This window comes from Lepus europaeus, chromosome 18 (assembly GCF_033115175.1).
Source record: "Lepus europaeus isolate LE1 chromosome 18, mLepTim1.pri, whole genome shotgun sequence".
NCBI lineage: Eukaryota > Metazoa > Chordata > Mammalia > Lagomorpha > Leporidae > Lepus > Lepus europaeus.
In genome coordinates, this window is record NC_084844.1 from 43,325,743 (window position 1) to 43,347,091 (window position 21,349).

The following is a 21,349-nucleotide window of genomic DNA, read 5'->3' on the forward strand; positions in this document are numbered from 1 at the left end:
GCCTTGTTAGAATATTGTATGTACGAATATAAGCAGATGGGTAGGGAACAGCCCCAATGCATAATGCCACCGACTTCCACTGTTGGTTTTTTTTTTTTTTTTTTCTTATTTATTTGAAAGACAGAGTTACAGAGAGAGGTAGAGACAGAGGGAGAGGTCTTCCATCCGCTGGTTCATCCCCCAGATGGCCACAATGGTCGTAGCTGCGCTGATCCGAAGCCAGGAGCCAGGAGCTTCTTCCAGGTCTCCCATGCGGTTGCAGGGGCCCAAGGACTTGAGCCATATTCTACTGCTTTCCCAGGCCATAGCAGAAAGCTGGATTGGAAGAGGAGCAGCCAGGACTAGAACTGGGATGCTGGCGCTTCAGGCCAGAGTGTTAACCCACTGCACCACAGCGCCAGCCCACTTCCACTGTTCTTTACCCACATTTTGATCATGATCATTTTCTAGGTCCTTAAAATGGTTGTTTTGACGCTTTTTTCTTTAAGCTTTTTTTTTTCTTTTCTTTTCTTTTTTTTTTTTTTTCTTTTCTTTTTGACAGGCAGAGTGGACAGTGAGAGAGAGAGAGACAGAGAGAAAGCTCTTCCTTTTGCCGTTGGTTCACCCTCCAATGGCCGCCGCTGCTGGCGCATTGCGCTAATCCGAAGGCAGGAACCAGGTGCTTCTCCTGGTCTCTCATGCGGGTGCAGAGTCCAAGGACTTGGACCATCCTCCACTGCACTCCCTGGGCCATAGCAGAGAGCTGGCCTGGAAGAGGGGCAACTGGGACAGAATTGGCGCCCTGACCTGGACTAGAACCCAGGTGTGCCAGCGCCCCAAGGCGGAGGATTAGCCTATTGAGCCACGGTGCCAGCCAGACACTTTTTTCTACTTGTAGTTTTGGCGGGAGATTTGCTGACCTCTTCACTTTACCACAGCTGAAAGTTTGGCCTCTTTATTTTGTTTTTGCAGTATTTTTGGTTTTATTTTAAGCAGGCTAACTAATTAAAAACCTGAAGCAAATCTATATGTTATAGCTGCTTCAGCAGTTTGCTTCACAATAGAAGTTAGGTGATTGTGATTGGATTAGGGGTGAGGCTGTAGTCTTAGGTTCTGCTGACAGTGCTCTCCTATGGAATGCTTCTTAATAGTTGTTCTTACTTTATGTGATGATGAAGAAAATGTTTATTTTTCTAAGCAAGCAAATTCCTTTGGAATATTACCAAAACATAAAAAAGACAGTATAACATACTCCTCTCTACAGAATGAACCTGTGGCACAGAGAGAGAAGTTACAAAATTCATTGGGCTGATATAAATTTGTGTCTATACAAAAAATATTAGAAATAATCATCTTCTTTAAAATATTCATACAGATTGTCAGCCTACGTGCCTTTATTCAAGCAGATTGCCTTTTTAATTATGCAGCAACACCCATACAGAAGCATACACAAAATAAAATAGCTTATCACAAGATGTACACTTTCATAACAACCATTAAATTGGAAAAGAGGATCTTTTAGCACCCAGAATTCCTTTATGCCCTTTCCCACCACTATCCCTTCTCCCAAGGATGAAGCCACTATCCTAACTTCTTTTTTTTTTTTTTAAGATTTATTTATTTATTTGAAAGAGTTACAGAGAGAGAGAGAAAGAGAGAGGGAAGAGGTCTTCCATCTGATGGTTCACTTCCCAGTTGTCTACAATGGCTGGAGCTGCACTGATCCGAAGCCAGGAACCAGGAGTTCTTCCGGGTCTCCCACATGGGTGCAGGAGCCCAAAGACTTGGGCCATCTTCTGCTGCTTTCCCAAGCCATAGCAGAGAGCTGGATCAGAAGTGGAGCAGATGAGTCTCGAAGCAGCACCCTTATGGGATGCCGGCGCTTCAGGACAGGGCATTAACTCGCTGCACCACAGCACTGGCTCATATCATAACTTCTGTGTTAGCCCTTCTTTCCTTAACAGTTTTTCTCTCCTAAGTGTGCATCCCTAAACTTTACAGTTTAGCTTTACTTATGTTTTAAATATTATGGAAGTAAAATCTTATATATTCATTGTGGCTGGTTTCTTTTTTTCTAAATTGTGCTTGTGCAAGTCCTCTCTGTTGCTGTATTTAACAGTAGTTCATTTAATTACTATAGAGTAAACCATAGTATGAATATACAACAATTTGTTCTTCTGTCCATGGATATATGAGTTTCCAGTTTTAAGGGTATTAAAAATATCATTGCTATGAACAAACCTTACAAGTGTTTTAGTCTGTGGATGTGTCCATGCTCTTTGGGTGTATACATAGGAGTCAAATTGCAGGGCTTTGATTTAGGAAATAAATGCCAATTTGTTTTCCAAGTGACTTACCAATTTACACTCCTACCACAATCTATAAGAATGCTTTTGTACCATATCTTCATAGAGCGTTTGCTAAACAAAATGGTTTATAGGAAATATATATATAAATATGGATATATATATGGATAAGTACCTTTGTTCATTTTATGTGTTGTAAACATCTATTATGTGACTTGCGTTTTACCCTCTTAACATTATACAAAAGTTTTTAAAGTAGTCGATTTTTTTAACAATTAACAATTTTGTATCTGATTGTCCTAGTATCGTGAAATATTATTCTATAAGTTATCTTCTAAAAGCTGTGACTTTACATTTCTCATTTATATCTAGCTAGAATTTATTTCTGTCTATAGAATTAACTAGAAGTACTGGTTCATTTTGTTTTTCCAAAACAGAGATCCAGTGGTTCCAATTCTATACATTGAAAAGACTGTTGTATCTGCCATAGTACAATCAGGAGAGAAAAAAAAACAAACACAACCGGTTATGTATTTTAAAGTTTTATTTATTTATTTGAAAGTCAGAGAGATCTGCCATCCACTAGTTCACTCCCCTGGTAGCCACAATGACTAGGACTAGGCCAGGCCAAAGCCAGGAGCCAGGAACTTCATATGGGTCTCTCACGTGGGTGGCAGGGGCCCAAAGACTTGGGCCATCTTCTCTTGCTTTTCCCAGGTCATTAGCAGGGAACTGGATTGGACGTGGAGCAACCAGGACACAAACTGGCACCTCAGCCAGTTATTTAAACAGTTTAATTTGCTGTAGTATTACCAACCAGATAAATAAAAGGCAAGAAGAGAACAGATACCACAGAAGCAGCATTTATACCCTAGAAATAGGGAAACACAAGGAAGAGTTTGGAATTTTTAAACCCTAGAATCCTATGCAGCAAAAATTCAGCAATTTGAGAAAAAGCTGCTGGCTTACTAGTGCTGGTGTTTGGGGTGGAGGATGCAAAGAGGCTAGCTCTGCAAGTGCTAGGAAAACTGTAGATTAAATGGAACTGCTGCCGTAGGAAGGCACTACCATTGCTGAGAGTGAGGAAGTGTCGCTAAGCTGGCCCTTAAACAACAGACAGAAAGTGCATAGGAACGAACGAACAAGGCCTTCTTCCTCTAGCTTTGCAGGTTCTCTGTAGTTCTCCCTGTTGGCAGAGCCTAACGTAGAACCCATTGGAAAAACCAAAATGTGCTTTGCAGAGTTTATCCTCAGTGTTGCAGAGCAGTGTTGAGAGAGGTTTGAAGCTGAGAAACAGTAGCTTAATAACTGGTACCACCTTTCTGTCCCTACTGCTTTGCACAGCCACCTTTTGTCCATGGATGTACTAATCTGTATCTGTGTCATATTCCTTTCAGTAGTCTATCCTTGTCCCAGAATTATACTGTGTAAATTTCTTGTAGCTTTAAAATAGATCTTCATATCTGGCAGAGTAATCTTTCCCACCTTGTTCTTCAAGAGTATTTTAGTTGTCCTTAGCATACTTACATTTCCATAAAAAATTTAGAACTAATTTGCCTAGTTCTATAAAAAGAAAACCTTGGGCAAGCATTGTGGTATAGTGTGTAAAGCCACTGCCTGCAGTACCTCTACTTCCAATCTAGCTCCCTACTAATGACCTGGAAAAAGCAGCAGAAAGTAGCCCAAGTGCTTGGGCCCTTGCTAACCACCTGGGAGACCTGGAAAGAAGCTCCTGGCTCCTGGCCTCAGTCTGGCTATTGGTGGCCATCTAGGGGGTCAACCAGCAGGTAGAAGATTTCTCTGTTTCCCTCTCTCTGTAACTCAGATTTTCAAGTAAATAAATCTTAAAAAAAAAAAAAAAAAAAAAACTTGTGGGATTTTGATTGGATTTCAATTCGATCTATTAATGAGTTTGGGGAAAATTAAAATTTCTACAATATTTAGTCCTTCTAGTCCATGAATATGATATGTCTTTACATTTATTTTAAAATTTCTTTGAATAATGTCTTTAAGGCATTTTGTGTAGAAGTCTTGACTTGGTAATGTTAGCTTTACTTTAAGATACCAGATTTTGGGGCCGGTACTGTGGCATAGCGGGTAAAGCTGCCGCCTGCAGTGCTGGCATCCCTTTTGGGCACCGGTTCAAGACCCAGCTGCTCTACTTCCAATCTAGCTCTCTGCAATGACCTGGGAAGGCAGTGGAAGATGGCCCAAGTCCTTGGGCTGCTGCACCTACGTGGGAGACCCAGAAGAAGCTCCTGGCTCCTGGCTTCGGATCGGTGCAGCTTCAGCCGTTGCGGCCAATTGGGGAGTGAACCAACCAGTGGAAGACTTCTCTCTCTCTCTCTCTCTGCTTCTCCTCTCTCTGTGGAACTGACTTTCAAATAAATAAATCTTTAAAAAAAAAAAAAAGATACCAAATTTTAAAACAAATTTTATTTCAACTTTTTATGTTGAAAATGTTCACATATTTTCTTTTTTATAATTACATTCCATTATACCTACTTATATTCAATACCTATTAAGCTTTTCCATTTTTGTTTATTTTGTTTTATTTTTTATTCTTCTAGCTCAAGTGTTTTGTTTTCATTTACCTTTTAATTTTTTAAAATTTATTTTATTTATTGGAGAAACAGAGAGCTTCCATCTGCTGGGTCATTCCCCAGATGCCTGCAAAGGCGAGGACTGGACCATGCCCAAGCTCAGAGCTGGGAACGCAGTTCTGGTCTCACATGGAGGTAGAAGGACCCAACTACTTGAGCCATCACCTGCTGTCCCCCAGGGTCTGCATTAGCAGGAAGCTGGAATGGGGAGTCAAAGTCCCAGTCTTAAGTAGAAATCCTTTTTTTCTCCCCTCTTTTTTTTTTTTTTGGTTGTTGTTGTTGTTTTCCTTGAAAGGCAGAGTTACAGAGAGAAATAATCTTTTATCCACTTGTTCACTCCCCAAATGGCTGCAATGGCCAGGGCTGGGCCAGGCCAAAGCCAAGAGCCTGGAACTTCATCCAGATCTCCTACATGGGTACAGGGGCTCAAGCACTTGGACCGTCTTCTACTCCTTTCTCGGGCATATTAGGCAGCTGGATTGGAATTGAAGCAGGCAAGACTTGAACTGCACCTATATGATATGCCGGCATTGCAGTCAGCGGCTTAATCCACTCCCACTGGTCCCTTAAGTAGCCATCTGAACCACTTTGCCAAATACCTGGCTTTCCTTAAGATTAGTCGTTTGCAAAGCCATACTGTAAAATAAACCTATCATATGAATAAAATAGTCCTTTTTTCCATAAGATGTTTTCAACCTTTAGAAACCTAATATGCAATGAAAGTTTTCATGCTTCAATTTTTAAAAATTCTTCTATTCGTTGGTATTCCTATTACTAAATGTGTAACTTTCAGGAAGTCATCACTGGGATTAAATGCAAGTGCATTTTTGTGTTAAATAGCCTTAATTTTAGTTACCCTTTGTGACCTCTTCTTGCCAAAGTTGTTAAAATACAAAGCAAAGATACAGTTGTGAATTATTTTCCTTTGTGACTTTACACAGAAAGCTTTCATTGCATACTGGTTTTCATCCTCATGTAGTATTCATAGATCTGTTTCTAAGGTTTGTGGCCAGTGGGCCATGAAAACTTCCAAGGCTTGGCAAACTGGGCTATATCATGTTTACTCTCTAGCGTAAGGAAATCCCCATGGAAAAGAGGGTGGCAGCTTTCCTGCAGGCAGGTTGGACTCCTCACAGAGAGATTTGACAGTGACTGAGGAAGACTCTCTGTATCTCCCTAGCTTTTGCAGTCTAAAGAATAATCAAGTATTCCCTGAGCCACAGGAATGAACATAAATGATTTTCAGGTATGTTTTAACTTATCCTGTATTATTTGTAAAGAATTGAAAGAATCTTAAAAATAAGGTCTTTTTATTTTTAAAAAAAATATTTATTTATTTATTTGAAATCAGAGTTACAGAGAGACAGATCTTCCATCCTCTGATTCACTCTCGAGAGGCCAAAACAGCTAGGGCTGGGCCAGGCTTAGGCCAGCGGCTCAGAGCTTCTTCCAGGCCTTCCTCATGGCAAGGGCCCAAATACTTGGACCATCTCCCATTGCTTTTCTCAGGCAATTAGCAGGGAGCTGGATCAAAAGTGGAGCAGCTGGCACCCGAACCAGCATCACAGGTGGCTTTACCTGCTACACCACAATGCCAGCCCCAAAATAAGGTCTTACTGGTAATAAGTGTTTGAGAATAAGTGTGACAGGATGATGCTGGAGGCTCCCTCCTCCTTTGTAGCACCCCTGGGTGTCTCATTACAGATCAGTATGGCCTAGTGATGCTACCCAGAGTTAGAGGATGTGTAAGTTCATATTAAACACTGCTAATTAAATATAATTGTTTTGTATCTTGTAATCAGTAATGTTAGGCAGATATGAAAAAACAAACTATTTTGCTGCTTTGGTTTAGCTATTGTATAAGGCTTTTTTCCTTATGAATGAACAAATTTGTATCATTTTTTCTATCTTTTTTAAAAAGACTTATTTATTTATTTGAAAAGTAGAATTACAGAGAGAGGGAGAAACAGAGAGATGTTCCATCTGTTCACTCCCCAAATGGCCCCAACATCCGGGGCTAGGCCAGGCCAAAACCGGGAGTCAGGGATCTCTCGTGGGCCTCCCATAGGGTGGCGGGTGGCAGGGGCCTTGGAGCTTGTGCCATTTTCCCTGCTTTTCCAGGTGCATTAGCAGTGAGCTGGATGGGAAGTGGAGCAGCCTGGACAGGAATCCACAGCCATTTAGGATGCTGGAGCTGCAGGTGGTAGCTTATCCTGCTGGCCCCATTATGTATATTAAAAAAAGAAAGAAAGAAAAAGAAAAAAGGATCTCTTTTTTTCCGCACATAGCTAATTCAACAAAAGCCAAATTTGGATAGCCAAAAAATTCAGCTATTGGAACAAGTTACCAAGATATGGAAGATGAGAATCCTTTTTTTTCTCTTTAAGATTATTCATTTATTTATTTGAGAGATAGAATTAATAGACAGAGAGGTCTTCCATCCACTGGTTCACTCTCAAAATGGCCACAATGGCTGGAGCTGGGCTGATCCAAAGCCAGGAGCCAGGAGCTTCTTCCCGGTCTCCCATGCGGGTGGAAAGGCCCATACACTTAGGCAATCTTCCACTGCTTTCTCAGGCAATAAGCAAGATCTAATCCAAGAGCTGGATCAGAAGAGGAACACCCAGGACACCAACCCACACCCAAATGGGATGCTGGTGCCACAGGTGGAGGCTTAGCCTACTATGTCACAGCACCAACCAATAATCTTTTTTTATTATGTGTTTTGGATGAAAGCAAGAAGACCTAGAATTATTCTTCAAAAAAAAGGTACATTATAAATAGGTAGTATAGATTATGGCAGAGTACACACAAACTATAGTCCATTAAAAATTCTGGTTAGGAAGAGCATAGGCATAAAAATAAATTCCTTATTCCTTAACTTATTCCACAAATTTCACATGTGTCCTTGAACATGTAAAAAGGACTAAGGTATAAACAGGATACATTTCCTAGACTTGTTTGTTGTCAGAAACTTTGCCTCATAGCTTGTTCTTTTCTCAAGCAGACTTATACTTAATCTAAATACAAGTAAAAATATGAAAGTGAAGGCAATAATGTAAATAGAATCTAGTTAGGATGTCCTGTTATTTATTTGGAAGGCAGAGTTACAGAGAGGCAGAGGCAGAGGCAGAGAGAGAGGTCTTCCATCCACTGGTTCATTCCCCAGATGGCTGCAACGGCCAGAGCTGCGCCGATCTGAAGCCAGGAGCTTCTTCCAGGTCTCCCACATGGGTGCGGGGGCCCAAACACTTGGGACATCTTCGACTGCTTTCCCAGGCCATAGCAGAGAGCTGGATCAGAAGTGGAGCAGCCAAGACTTGAACTGGAGCCCATAGAGGATGCCAGCACTTTAGGCGACGGCTTTACCCGCTATGCCACAGCGCTAGCCCCTTAAAGATGTTTTAAGTAACATTTTTGTGCATGGAAAACTATCCCCAGTAATGAATTACACTTTTGTTTTATAGCAGTTTTTCTCCATGTCAGTAATTTAAGCAGATTTTTGGTAATGGTCACAGTTTCCTGAGATTACACAGGGCCAGTGTTATGGCATAGCAGGTAAAGCCACTGCTTGTGATACCAGTGTGCTGAATGAGTACCAGTTCATGTCCTGGCTGCTCCACTTCCTGTCCAGCTCCTTGCTAATGGCCCCGGGAAAGGCAGCAGAGAATAACCCAAATGCTTAGGCCCCTGCCAACGTCCTGGCTCCTGGCTGCAACCTGGCCTAGTGCTGGCTGATGCTGCCGTCTGTGGAATGAACCGATGGATGGGAAGAACTCTTTCTGTCTCTCCCTGTCCCTCTTTAACGCTTTCTAATAAATAAATATATCTTTAAAAAAAAAAAAAAGGAACATAAAACTTCACCACAAAATTACCAAAACATTTAAATATCCCAGTTTTTGTAGTCTTGGCAAAATCTTTCTCTCTCTAAAGAATGGCTTGAAAATTCTTCTGGCTTTTTAAACAACACTTGAGTTTGTGTTCTAAGTGCAGGGAAAATTGATGCACTCTGGGCAGATATAAGAAAGGGTTCTTTCTTACAACCCTTAAAATTTGATTTTTAACGTGATGTTTGAAGAATCAACTACTAACTGAAAAGTGTCAGTTAAAAGTAAAATTAAGGAGTGGGCATTTAACCTAGTGGTTCAGAGGCTCACATACCATATCAAGGTTCCTGGGCTTGATGCTTGGCTCCAACTGCTGACTCCAGCTTCCTGCTCATATGGACCCTGGATAATATGGAGCCGGTGGTAATGGCTCAAGTTCTTTGATTTCTGCCAGCTGTGCAGGAGACTTGGATTGAATTTCAGCCTGGCTCAGCCTTGACATGGACATGTGGACATTTGGGCAGTGAACCAGTGGATAGGGGAGTTCTCTCTTTCTCATATATTTAAAAAGTTTTTTTATTGGAATAAAATAAACTTGAGAAGTGAACACCTGATGGTATAATTTGAGTACCTAAGAAGGTAATCACAGGAAATGACAGATGCACAGTTTTATTTAAGGCATCTAGTATTTAACATGAAAAGAAACTGACCAGTAAGTGAGTTGTAGGCCTAAGAATGGCTCCTTCTTTTCTGAAATGAGGGAAATTGCACCATTATTTCTGTAGCTGGAACTTCATTAGCAAGTGACAGTGGGAATGAACAGGGTATTGCAACAGTAGAGTAACTAAGCATGGCGAGCCTTTGAATAACAAAGAAAATAAAAGAATTCCAGAATAACGCACATAAACATACCTTTATCTGTTTTCTGTTGTACTTTTTGTGCTAAACTAAAACATCTGCTACCTTAAGAGAGAACAAACTCAACATGGCGTGAAATTACTGCACTGCCATTCACATTCATTAGAGTTATGTTGTTACCAGCCACAGGCATGACTGACTTTTGCATGAATAATAAAACAAGGTGGTGCTTTGTGAATTTTAACTTAAAATGTTACAAGACAGAGTAATAACCTTGAGCATGTGTCAAGTATTTTCAGGAGTGAGTTTATCTTCGAGCAGCTTTCCTCACCATAATAGGGTGTCCAGTAAGAAAAAGTCAGAAGTTGGGGGAAATATTACTGTGTGAGACCTTTGAAAAGAGTATTGTATTAATTTACTTGTTTGTTCCAGGCTAACTGAAAATATTAAAACTATTAAAACGCCATTCTGGGGCTGGCGTCATGGTGTGACAGGTTGAGCTGTCGCCTGCAATGCAAGTATCCCATGTGGGCACCAGTTCAAGTCCCGGCCGCTGTGCTTCTGTTCCAGCTCCCTGCTAATAGCCTCGGAAAAGCAGCAGAGAATGGCCCAAGTCCTTGGGAGACCCAGTTGAAGCTCCTGGTTCCTGGCTTTGGCCTAGCTCAGCCCTGGCCTTTGTGGCCATTTGGAAAGTAAAACAGCAGATGGAGGAAGAGCTCGCTCGCTCGCTCTCTCTCTCTCTCTCTTTCTCTAATGCTGCCTTGCAAATAAATCATTAAAAAGAATAAAGTGCCACTGGACAGCTGTCATTAATGGTCATTTCAGGGGTGAGTGTTGTACAGGGGGGTAAGCTTAGATTGCCCGCATCCCGTGTCTGAGTGCCTGTCAAGTGCCAGCTCCTGTGCCTCTGATCCAGCTTTCTGCTAATGCATCCTGAGAAGCAGCAGATGATGGCTCAAGTGCTTGGACCCCTGCCACACATATGGGAGGCCTGGATGGAGTTCTGGAACCCTGGCTATGGCCTGGCCCAGTCTTAGCTGTTGTGGACATTTGGGTATTGAACCAATGGATGGAAGATCTGTGTCTCTCTCAGTCTGTCTCCTCTCTCTTTCCCTCTGTTTCTCTGACTTTTGAGTAGATGAAAATAATAACTTATTTAATAAGTGTTTAAAAATAACAGTTGATTCAGGCAAAAAAAATCAATAGATGGTGAAAGTAGGAGTCAAAGTTTGATAAGGAATAGGATATTTCCATAAGGGGAAAAATGGTAGCTTTACAATGGAGAAGCCTAAAGTTACCACTGGTAAGGGGACATAGTGACATCATGTGCCTACTAATATGATGCATTATTTCTGTTATTCCTGTCAAAAGTGAAAAAACACCAGGAAAATCCAAACTGAGGATCAGCCTCCAAAGTATTGGCCTATACTCTTCAAAATGGCAGTGCCTTGAAAGATAGGCTAAATAGTTGTTTTACATAAAAGACTAAAGAGACATGATGATTACAATCTATGATTTAGATTTTTTCCTCCATAATCCTTTACCATTTTCCTCTTCTAAGGGGAAGGACAATTTTAAAGAAAAGTCTGTGGCACAGTGGGTAAAGCTGCTGCCTGCAGTGCCGGCATCCCATGTGGATGCCGGTTCGAGCCCCGGTTGCTCCCCTTCCAATCCAGCTCTCTGCTATGGCCTGAGAGAACAGTAGAAGATGACCCAAGTCCTTGAGCCCCTCTACCCACGCAAGAGATCCAGAGGAAGCTCCTGGCTCCTGGCTTCGGATCAGCACAGCTCCGGCTCTTGCAGCCAGCTGGGGAATGAACCAGCAGATGCAAGACCTTTCTTTCTCTCTCACTCTGCCTTTCAAATAAATAAATATTTTTTTGAAGTGATGATACTTAATTATCAAGTGATGGTACTTAATTGTTTTACTCAGTTTTCAATCACTGAAAGAAAGTAGCCTTCATGTTGTTTAAAAATACTGAACTACATCATTTGTGAGTTTCATTAGCACTTAAGAAGTAGTGACCATGATGAATTCATCAAGAAGCTTAGTATGGTTTCTAGACAGGTAGATAAATAATGGAATACTTCGTATTTAGGAAGGCACTTTGGTGCTTGAGTTTCTTGTGGACAAGATGAAGAAATTGAATGATTATAATTAATTGAATGAGTAATTAACTGAATAACCATATCCAAGATTAATGATTAAATGTCAGTCTCGTAGATGGTTTCTAGTGTTATTCTGTTACAGAGATCTAGTCTCAGTCCTCTTCTAAACTTCAGTAACTTGTATGAAAGCATTGATGACACATAAGTCAAATTTTAAATGACATGAGCCTGGAAGAGATACCCAAAGCACTGGATGATCAGGAACAGGAACTGAAAGATAATAGTAGCCAAGAATGATGTGCAGGAATCTGGCTAAATAAATTTGATGGGAATAAATTCTAGAACAACCAGTCATAGCATAATAGGTGGAAGAAGAAAAAAGAAAAAAAAAAAACACCTCTAGGTTAATCCATGGAATGTAAATTTGCCCAGCATATTGATGTGTTTCTTTCAAATGTTTGATTAATATTGATTGAGTTCAGTCAGAATCATGGAAACCAACTAGTTCTTGAAACATAGGGAAATGTACTACAGGAAATTGCTTGTACTAATGGTTAGAATCCTGATAGAAACAAAGAAGACCTGAAACTTTTAAAGAGATAGTAATTACAGTAAACAGGTGCCACACCAGGATCTGGGAAACCAAAGCAAAAAGGTTATAAAAATTTAGGAGGTAGAGCGATCCCGAAGCTGGCACTCAGACTTCTGAGGAGGGGCGTTGTTCAGCTGCTGCTGGTACTACAGTTCATATTATTGTAAGATGTTCGTTTTAGTAAGAAGCCTAAATATTTAAATTGGGTTTGATCTTCTCTTTCAATTTGAATATAGTTCTAAATAAAACGTAAAAGTAATTTGATCTTGATTGTGTTAATATCCTGTGGTGCTTATTCTCCCCACTTCTCATCTTTAAAGTGGCTTTACCACTAATACCCGTCCTACCTCAGGTATATTAAATGACCACTTAGAATGGGTGTTTATAGAAATTTAGACAGGGATATTTTTTAAAAGCATGGCAGATGAATTGAGTCCTTAAACTTGCTCTTTGATTACAGATATGTATTTTTCTCTTTCCCACTGACAGCTTACGCATTTGTAAGTGGATTTAATATTGAATGCTTTAAGATAAAGATATTTGTCATCATAGGAAACATTGGAGAACAAGGTTTGGAATTGATTTCTGTGTCTTTCTTTTTTTTTTTCTTTTTCTTTCTTTCTTTTTTTTTTTTTTTTCCCCTTCCCTTTCCCCTTCCCCAAACATTGTTTCTTTAGGTCAGTAACAGATCCAAGAGATGGAAAGAGAGTAGCACTCAAGAAGATGCCCAACGTCTTCCAGAATCTGGTCTCTTGCAAAAGAGTCTTCCGGGAATTGAAGATGTTGTGTTTTTTTAAACATGATAATGTAAGTGTAATTGTTGTTTGGGGGAAAATATTTCCTAAACCTAATACATTGAATTAGTAAAGAGCAAAAAAAAAAAAAAAAAAAAAAAAAAAACGTTAAAAAGGGAACACTCAAGTAAAATGTGGAAATCAGCTACAGTCTTTTTCCAAACTAAATGAAAAGAAGTAAGCCCACCAATGAGGTTATATAGAAGAGGCTTTCAACACACACCTTTTTCACAAGGACACACACATGGTTTTTAAAGTTGTGTTCTCTCAGTGTTTTGCTTTCCTTTTACATATATTCTCTTTATACCAAGACCATTCATTGGTTTTCTTTTTTCTTTCTTTCTTTCTTTCTTTTTTTTTTTTTTTTTTTTTTTTTAGGATTTATTTTATTTATCTGAAGGAGAGAGTTACAGATAGAGCCAGAGAGAGAGGTCTTCCATCTACTGGTTCACTCCCCACATGGCCACAACAACCAGAGCTGAGCTAATCCAAAGCCAGGAGCCAGGAGCTTCTGAGTTTCCCATGTGGGTGTAGGGGCCCAAACACTTGGGCCATCTTCCACTGCTTTCCCAGGCCATAGAAGAGAGCAGACTTGGAAGTGGAACAGCCGGGACTCAAACTGACACCCTTATGGGAGGCTAGCACTGCTGGCTGCGGCTTTAACCTGCTGCGCCACAGCACCAGCCCCCGCCATTGGTTTTCAACCTTGGTGGCATACTATAATCACCTGGGGAGCCTGTTTTATCAAAATTTTATTTGGAGGTTTGAAAATTAAACCATGAATTGCGTGACTTGCACAAGGCCTAACCTCCAAATTAGGAAATATTGAACTCAGTTTCAGATTGGCTGTTGAATTGGTGAGTATGCCCCTCATTTGTCAATCTGAATGTCTAAATTCTAAGATACAAACTATTAAATATGTTTGTTTGTTTTTTGTTTTTTGTTTTTTGTTTTTTTTTTTGTTTTTGTTTTTTTTTGACAGGCAGAGTGGACAGTGAGAGAGACAGAGAGAAAGGTCTTCCTTTTGCCGTTGGTTCACCCTCCAAGGCCACCGCGGTAGGGCCCAAACACTGGGCCATCCTCCACTGCACTCCCTGGCCACAGCAGAGAGCTGGCCTGGAAGAGGGGCAACCGGGACAGGATCGGTGCCCCACCGGGACTAGAACCCGGTGTGCCGGCGCCGCAAGGCGGAGGATTAGCCTGTTGAGCCACGGCGCCGGCCATGTTTGTTTTAAAAAAAAAAAAAAAAAGATTTATTTATTGGAAAGGCAGAGTTAGAGGCAGAGAGAGAGAGGTCTCCCATCCACTGCTTCACTCCTCAAATGGCCACAATGGCGGAGGCTGGTCCAGTCCAAAGCCAGGAGCTGAGGCTTCTTCCATCCAGGTCTCCCACATGGATGCAGGAGCCCAAGGACTTGGGCCATCTTCCACTGCTTTCCCAGGCGTATTAGCAGGGAGCTGGATCGGAAGTAGAGCAGCTGGGACTTAAACCAGTGCCCATATGGGATGCTGGCACTGCAGGCAGCGGCTTTACCCACTACGTCACAGCGCTGACCCCTATTAAATATGTTTAAATGCATAGAAAAGAAACATATATTTGTAGGCAAAATTGGTTTGGAAGAGACCACAACCAAGGTTTCTTATTGAGGGGCTTGGAAACCTGAGACAGATATAACTTTTTCTATGATTGAGTAATAAGCAAATTTAAGTGCATTCTCAGATTCATTGATTTACAGATAAGGATTAATTGTTGCAAAGCAAATGTTGATATTAGCTGAGGAATAATAATATTTAACACAAAAATAAAATGTAGTATGTTGTGAATGATGTCAGTGGAAATAATTGGTTCCTAACTTTAAGTATTTTATTTTTATCCTATAATAATCAGAGCTTAAGTTTAGAGGTGTGAGAAACAATTTCCCCTATAAAAAATGACAACCCTAAGGTAACATAGATTAGCTTATTTAAGACCAGATTTATAGATGTGAAGACTTGGGAGCAGATGGATTCATTCTGCCTTTTTTTTTTTTTTCCTTTTCTTTTTGACAGGCAGAGTGGTTAGTGAGAGAGAGAGAAAGGTCTTCCTTTTTGCCGTTGGTTCACCCTCAAATGGCCGCTGCGGGGGCGCATCTCACTGATCCGAAGCCAGGAGCCAGATGCTTCTCCTGGTCTCCCATGGGGTGCAGGGCCCAAGGACTTGGGCCATCCTCCACTGCCTTCCCGGGCCATAGCAGAGAGCTGGCCTGGAAGAGGGGCAACCGAGATAGAATCCAGCGCCCCAACCGGAACTAGAACCCGGTGTGCTGGCGCCGCAAGGTGGAGGATTAGCCTGTTAAGCACGGTGCCGGCCACATTCTGCCTTTTGAGAGAGCTTCTCAGCTAATCCTGCATAAAAAGTTGTTTTTTTTTATTTGTGTGTGTGTGTGTGTTTTTTTTTGTTTTGTTTTGTTTTGTTTTGTTTTTTGACAGGCAGAGTGAACAGTGAGAGAGAGAGAGACAGAGAGAAAGGTCTTCCTTTGCCGTTGGTTCACCCTCCAATGGCCGCCATGGCCACCGTGGCCGGTGCGCTGCGGCCGGCGCACCATGCTGATCTGAAGCCAGGAGCCAGGTGCTTCTCCTGGTCTCCCATGGGGTGCAGGGCCCAAGAACTTGGGCCATCCTCCACTGCACTCCCGGGCCATAGCAGAGAGCTGGCTTGGAAGAGGGGCAACTGGGACAGAATCCGGTGCCCTGAACGGGACTAGAACCCGGTGTGCTGGCGCCGCAAGGTGGAGGATTAGCCTGTTGAGCCAAGGCACCAGCCCTGAACAAAAAGTTTGACATGTGAAAAATTTACCTGGGGGATTATAGGCATTGGACTCTTCTCAATTTCCTCTGGAAAAAAAAAACTGCCTCAAGTTCTTCATATAGTTATTAATCTGTGGTATTTTAATTGCTGTTATAAAAGCTATCATAAAAATAATGATTTTTTATGAGTGTGGGTGCTTATTTGCTCAGAAATATTTAAAACTTAACCAAAGTTTGAGTGTAAAATTTACAAAAGTTTGAGTATTTGGTAAAACTAGGAGTATCCAATTTATTACAGGTTCACCTGAAGCTCCTTTGACATGTTCCATTTTATTGATTACCCTTCTTGAATCCCTTTACCTTAGTTTTTTTTAAAAAATATTTATTTTATTTATTTGAAAGAGAGACAGAGAGAGAAATACACCTTCCATCCTCTGGTTCACTCCCCAAATGGCCGCAGTGGTCAGGGCTGGGCCAGGCTGAAGCCAGGTGCCTGAAAATCCAGTAAGGTCTCCAACATAGGTGGCAAGGATCCAGGTATTTGGACCATTATCCACTGCTTTCCCAGGCATCTTAGTGGGGGGCTGGATTGGAAGCAGAGCAGCTGGAACTCCAACAAGCACTCTTATATGTGATGCCAGCATGGTAGGCCACAGCTTAACCTACTATGCCACAGTGTTGGCCTCTACATAAAATTTTTTTAAAAGGGTATTGCTGGGGCCGGCGCTGTGGTACAGTAGGTTAATGCCCTGGCCTGAAATGCTGCCATCCCATATGGGCACCGGTTTGAGACCCAGCTGTTCCACTTCTGATCCAGCTCTCTGCTATGGTCTGGGAAAGCAGTAGAAGATGGCCCAAATCCTTGGGCCCCTGCACATGTGTGGGAGACCTGGAGGAAGCTCCTGGCTCCTGGCTTCGGATCCGTGAAGCTCCGGCCGTTGCAACTATTGGGGAGTGAACCATTTGATGGAAGACCACTCTCTCTCTGCCTTTCCCCTCTCTATGTAAATCTGACTTTCAAATAAAATAAATAAATCTTTAAAACATAAAAGGTTTTAACAAAAGGGTGTTGCTGTGTTTTAGTCCATTTAAATTGTATTTGTTTTAATAATTTTCAAAATACTAACCAACTTGCTGTTTTATGACTGGTTCCTCATATTTTTGGATACATAATTTAGAATGATATCTAGTACTCATAGTCTCTTATTTCTTGATTTTGCCTTTTTTATAAAAAGTTATTTATTTATTTGAAAGGCAGAATGACAGAGGAGACAGAGAGTAGAAGAGATCTCCCATCTGCTGGCGCTGGTTCACTCCCCAAATGGCCCAATGACCAGGGTTTGGCCAGTCCAAACCCAGAAGCCAGGAATTCCATCTGGGTCTCGCACGTGGATGGGAGAGGCCCAAGCAGTTTGGCCGTCTTTTGCTGCTTTCCCAGGCACATTAGCAGGGAGCTGGATTGGAAGTGGAATAGCTAGGACTCAAACTGGCGCTCATGTAGAATGCTGGCATTGAGTGTAGCAGCTTAACCTGCTGTGCCACAACACCAGCTCCCTCTGGATTTTGCCATAGTACCACCTCAGCATCAAAGAACACAAGCCTTATGTACATTTTCAAAGATATCTATGGTGAGTTACAAAGACACTGTCAGAGTGAGTAGTATAAAAACAAATAAACTGGGACCGACCAGCGTTGTGAATGGGTAGTCTTCTCCCAGGTCTCCCACGTGAGTGCAGGGGCCCAACCACCTGGACCATCTTCCACTGCTTTCCCAGGCACACCAGCAGGGAACTGGATTGTAAGTAGAGCAGCTGGGACTCAGACCAGTGCCCATATGTAATACTGGTATTGCGGGCGGCGGCTTTACCTATTATGCAACAGTGCAAGCCTCCAGGTTGCTCCACTTCTGATCCAGCTCCCTGATAAATGGCCTGGGAAAGGCAGCTTGGGACCCTGCCAACCATATGGGAGACCTAGAAGAAGCTCTGGCTCCTGGATCAGGCCTGGCCCAGCGCTGGGCTGTGGCCACTAGCTGGGGAGTGAACCAGTGGATGGAAGAGCTCTCTTTCTCACTCTCTCTGTGTAACTCTGACTTTCTTTCTTTCTTTTTTAAAGACAGAGTTACAGAGAGAGGTAGAGATAGAGAGAGGTCTTCCATCTGCTAGTTCACTCCCCAGATGGCCACAGTGGCTGGAGCTCCACTGATCCGAAGCCAGGAGCCAGGATCTTCTTTTAAGTCTCCCACATGGGTGCAGGGGCCCAAGGACTTGGGCCATCCTCCACTGCTATTCCAGGCCATAGCAGAGAGCTGGAACGGAAGAGGAGCAGCCAGGACTAGAACTGGTGCCCATATGGGATGCTGGTGCTTCAGGCCAGGGCATTAACCAGCTGCACCACAGCGCTGCCCCCAACTCTGACTTTCAAACAAGTAAATAAATATTTTTTAAAAACAATTTTTGAATATCGCATCCATTAAAACATACAGCTAATTATGATGTAGTTTATTAGAGCTGGGCTGTAGGGTCAGAATTGTGTTATGATCATACTTCTACTATTTTCTAGTGGCTTGTCTTGGGCCTTGACTTCTGCAAGCTCTGAATTTTATCATTTGCAAAGCTCGCATGGTAAAGCAAAAATAACTGTATGTGCTTGTTGTAGAAATTAAATTAGGGGTACCCATAATCCTGTATCTGAGTGTCTAGTTCGAAACTTAGTCCCTCTGATTCCAGTCTAGTTTCATGCTAATCCATACCCTGGGAGGCAGCAGATAATAGCACAAATAACGGTCCCTTCCACCATGTGGGAAAACTGAATTGGGCTTCTGTCTTTACATGCATTTAGGAGTGGACCAGAAGGTGGAAAATTCTCTCTCTCTCTCTCTCTCTCTCTCTCTCTCTCTCTGCCTTTCAAATAAAAAATAATATTTAAAAATTTAAAAAGCACATGCATACTACCACCATTTGGAGCTTCTGAGCTCCATCATAAAAACCATGCTTGGGGCAAGCATTGTGGCACAGTGGGTTAAGCCACCACTTGGGACACCCACATTCCTTATTTGAATGCTTATTTGAATCACCATGGCTCTGCTTCCAGTCCAGCTCTCAATGCACCTGGGAAGCAGCAGATGCTGGTCCAAGTACTTGAGTCCCTATCATCCAGATAGCCTCTATGGTGTCTATAGGGATGTTCAAAAGTGAGGCAGATAGTCGAAGGTGAAAATGATGTGGTACCACTATTTTATACATGATTAACTTCTGCTATGATTGAGATCTCTGTGCAAAAGCATCTTGGGGCCAGCATACCTGGTATGTATGGAATGCCCATCTTTAAAAGCAACTGGCATTGATGTAGATAGGGCAACAAATTGTATCCTGTATAAAGAGTGCAGTGCTAGTTCATGTGGAGGATACCTCACCTCCCCAAAAATTTAAAGCAGTCTCCTTGTATGAAGGGGGTAGACCAGATGTTTAACAGGTGTTACTGTGTGTCAGGAAGTAGGCTACGTGCTTCATGTACATTAATATATTTACTTTTAAAATATTTATTTGTTTATTTGAAAGGCAGAGTTACAGAGAGAGGAGAGACAGATTTCCGTCCACTGGTTGACTCCCCAAATGGCTGCCATGACTGGGGTTGGACCAAGCCAAAGGCAGGAGCAAAGAGCTTCTTCCAGGTCTCTCACGTGAGCGGCAGGGACCCAAGTACTTGGGCCATCTTCTGCAGCTTTCCTAAGTGTATTACCAGGGAACTGGATCGGAAGTGGTGCAGCCGGAACTCAAACTGGGGACAATATGGGATACTAACACTTCAGGTGGCAGCTTAACCTGCTGTGCCACAATACCACCCTCCCCCTCCTCCCTTTTTTAAAAAGCACTTATTTCTTTTTCTTTCTTTCTTTTTTTTTTTTTTTTTTTTGACAGGCAGAGTGGACAGTGAGAGAGAGAGAGAGAAAGGTCTTCCTTGTGCCGTCGGTTCACCCTCCAATGGCCGCCGCGGCTGGCATGCTGCGACCGGCGCACCGCACTGATCCGAAGGCAGGAGCCAGGTGCTTATCCTGGTCTCCCATGGGGTGCAGGGCCCAAGGATGTGGGCCATCCTCCTCTGCACTCCCGGGCCACAGCAGAGAGCTGGCCTGGAAGAGGGGCAACCGGGACAGAATCCGGTCCCCTGACCGGGACTAGAACCCAGTGTGCCGGCGCCGCAAGGCGGAGGATTAGCTTATTGAGCCACGGCGCCGGCCGAGCACTTATTTCTTAAAAGTTGTGTTGGGTGGGCATTTGGCCTGGTGGTTAAAATGTAGGCAGCCGCAGCTCAATAGGTTAATCCTCCGCCTGCGGCGCCGGCACCCCGGGTTCTCGTCCTGGTCGGGGCGCTGGATTCTGTCCCGGTTGCTCCTCTTCCTGTCCAGTTCTCTGCTGTGGCCTGGGAGTGCAGTGGAGGATGGCCCAGGTGCTTGGGCCCTGCACCCGCATGGGAGACCAGGAGAAGCACCTGGCTCCTGGCTTCGGATCAGCACGGTGCGCCGGCCGCAACAGCCATTGCGGGGTGAACCAACGGAAAAAGGAAGACCTTTCTGTCTCTCACTGTCCACTCTGCCTGTTTTAAAAAAAAAAAAATGTAGGCAGCAGTTGACTGGCTCAAATACTTGGGTACTGCCTGCCCTAGTTCCTGGTGTTGCTGGACATTTGGGCATGAACCAGCACATGGGAACTCTGTGTCTGTCTGCCTTTCTCTCTCTCTCTCTCTCTCTCTCTCTCTCTCTCTCTCTCTCTCTGCTTTTCAAATGAATGAATAAAAAAAATATTTTTAAGTCTTGTCAGATAGGGCTTGTTAACTCTTTATAGAGGAGCAGCCAGAAGCTTAAAATTAAGTAACTTTGGGGCCAGCGCTGTGGCGTAGCGGGTAAAGCCACCACCTGCAGTGCGGGCATCCATTGTGGGTGCTGGTTCGAGTCTTGGCTGTTCCACTTCCAATCCAGCTCTCTGCTGTGACCTGGGAAAGCACTAGAAGATGGCCCAAGTCCTTGGACCCTGCACCCTCATGAGCAACTCAGAGGAACCTCCTGGCTCCTGGCTTCGGATCAGCGCAGCTCTGGCAGTTGTGGCCAATTAGGGAGTGAACCAGCAGATGGAAGACTTCTGTCTCTCTCTGCCTTTCCTTCTCTCTGTTTGTAACTCTGAATTTCAAATAAATAAATAAATCTTTTTTTAAAAAAAAAAGGGAGTTACACAGAGAGAGAAGGAGAAGTAAAAAGAGAAAGAGAGAGAGAGAACGAGCGAAGCAGGATCCTGGCTCCTGGCTTCGGATTGGCACAACTCTGTTGCAGCCAACTGGGGAGTGAACTAGTGGATGAAAGACCTCTCTCTCTCTCTCTCTCTCTCTCTCTCTCTCTCTCTATATATATATATATATATATATATAATCTGCCTTTCCTTCTCCTTCTCTTTCTGTGTAACTCTGACTTTAAAGTAAATAAATAAATCTTTATCCGCTA

At 42.7% G+C, this 21,349-nt stretch overlaps 1 protein-coding gene across 3 annotated transcripts in view; it reads left to right on the forward strand.

Annotated features, from left to right (window-relative positions):
- NLK (nemo like kinase) overlaps positions 1-21,349 on the forward strand; it is a 186,601-nt gene that overhangs the window by 77,520 nt on the left and 87,732 nt on the right. For all 3 annotated transcript variants that reach the window (XM_062216153.1, XM_062216152.1, XM_062216154.1), the window contains exon 2: positions 12,952-13,081. In XM_062216153.1, coding sequence (XP_062072137.1) covers positions 12,952-13,081 — 130 coding nt within the window. The remainder of the gene's footprint in view (positions 1-12,951; positions 13,082-21,349) is intronic.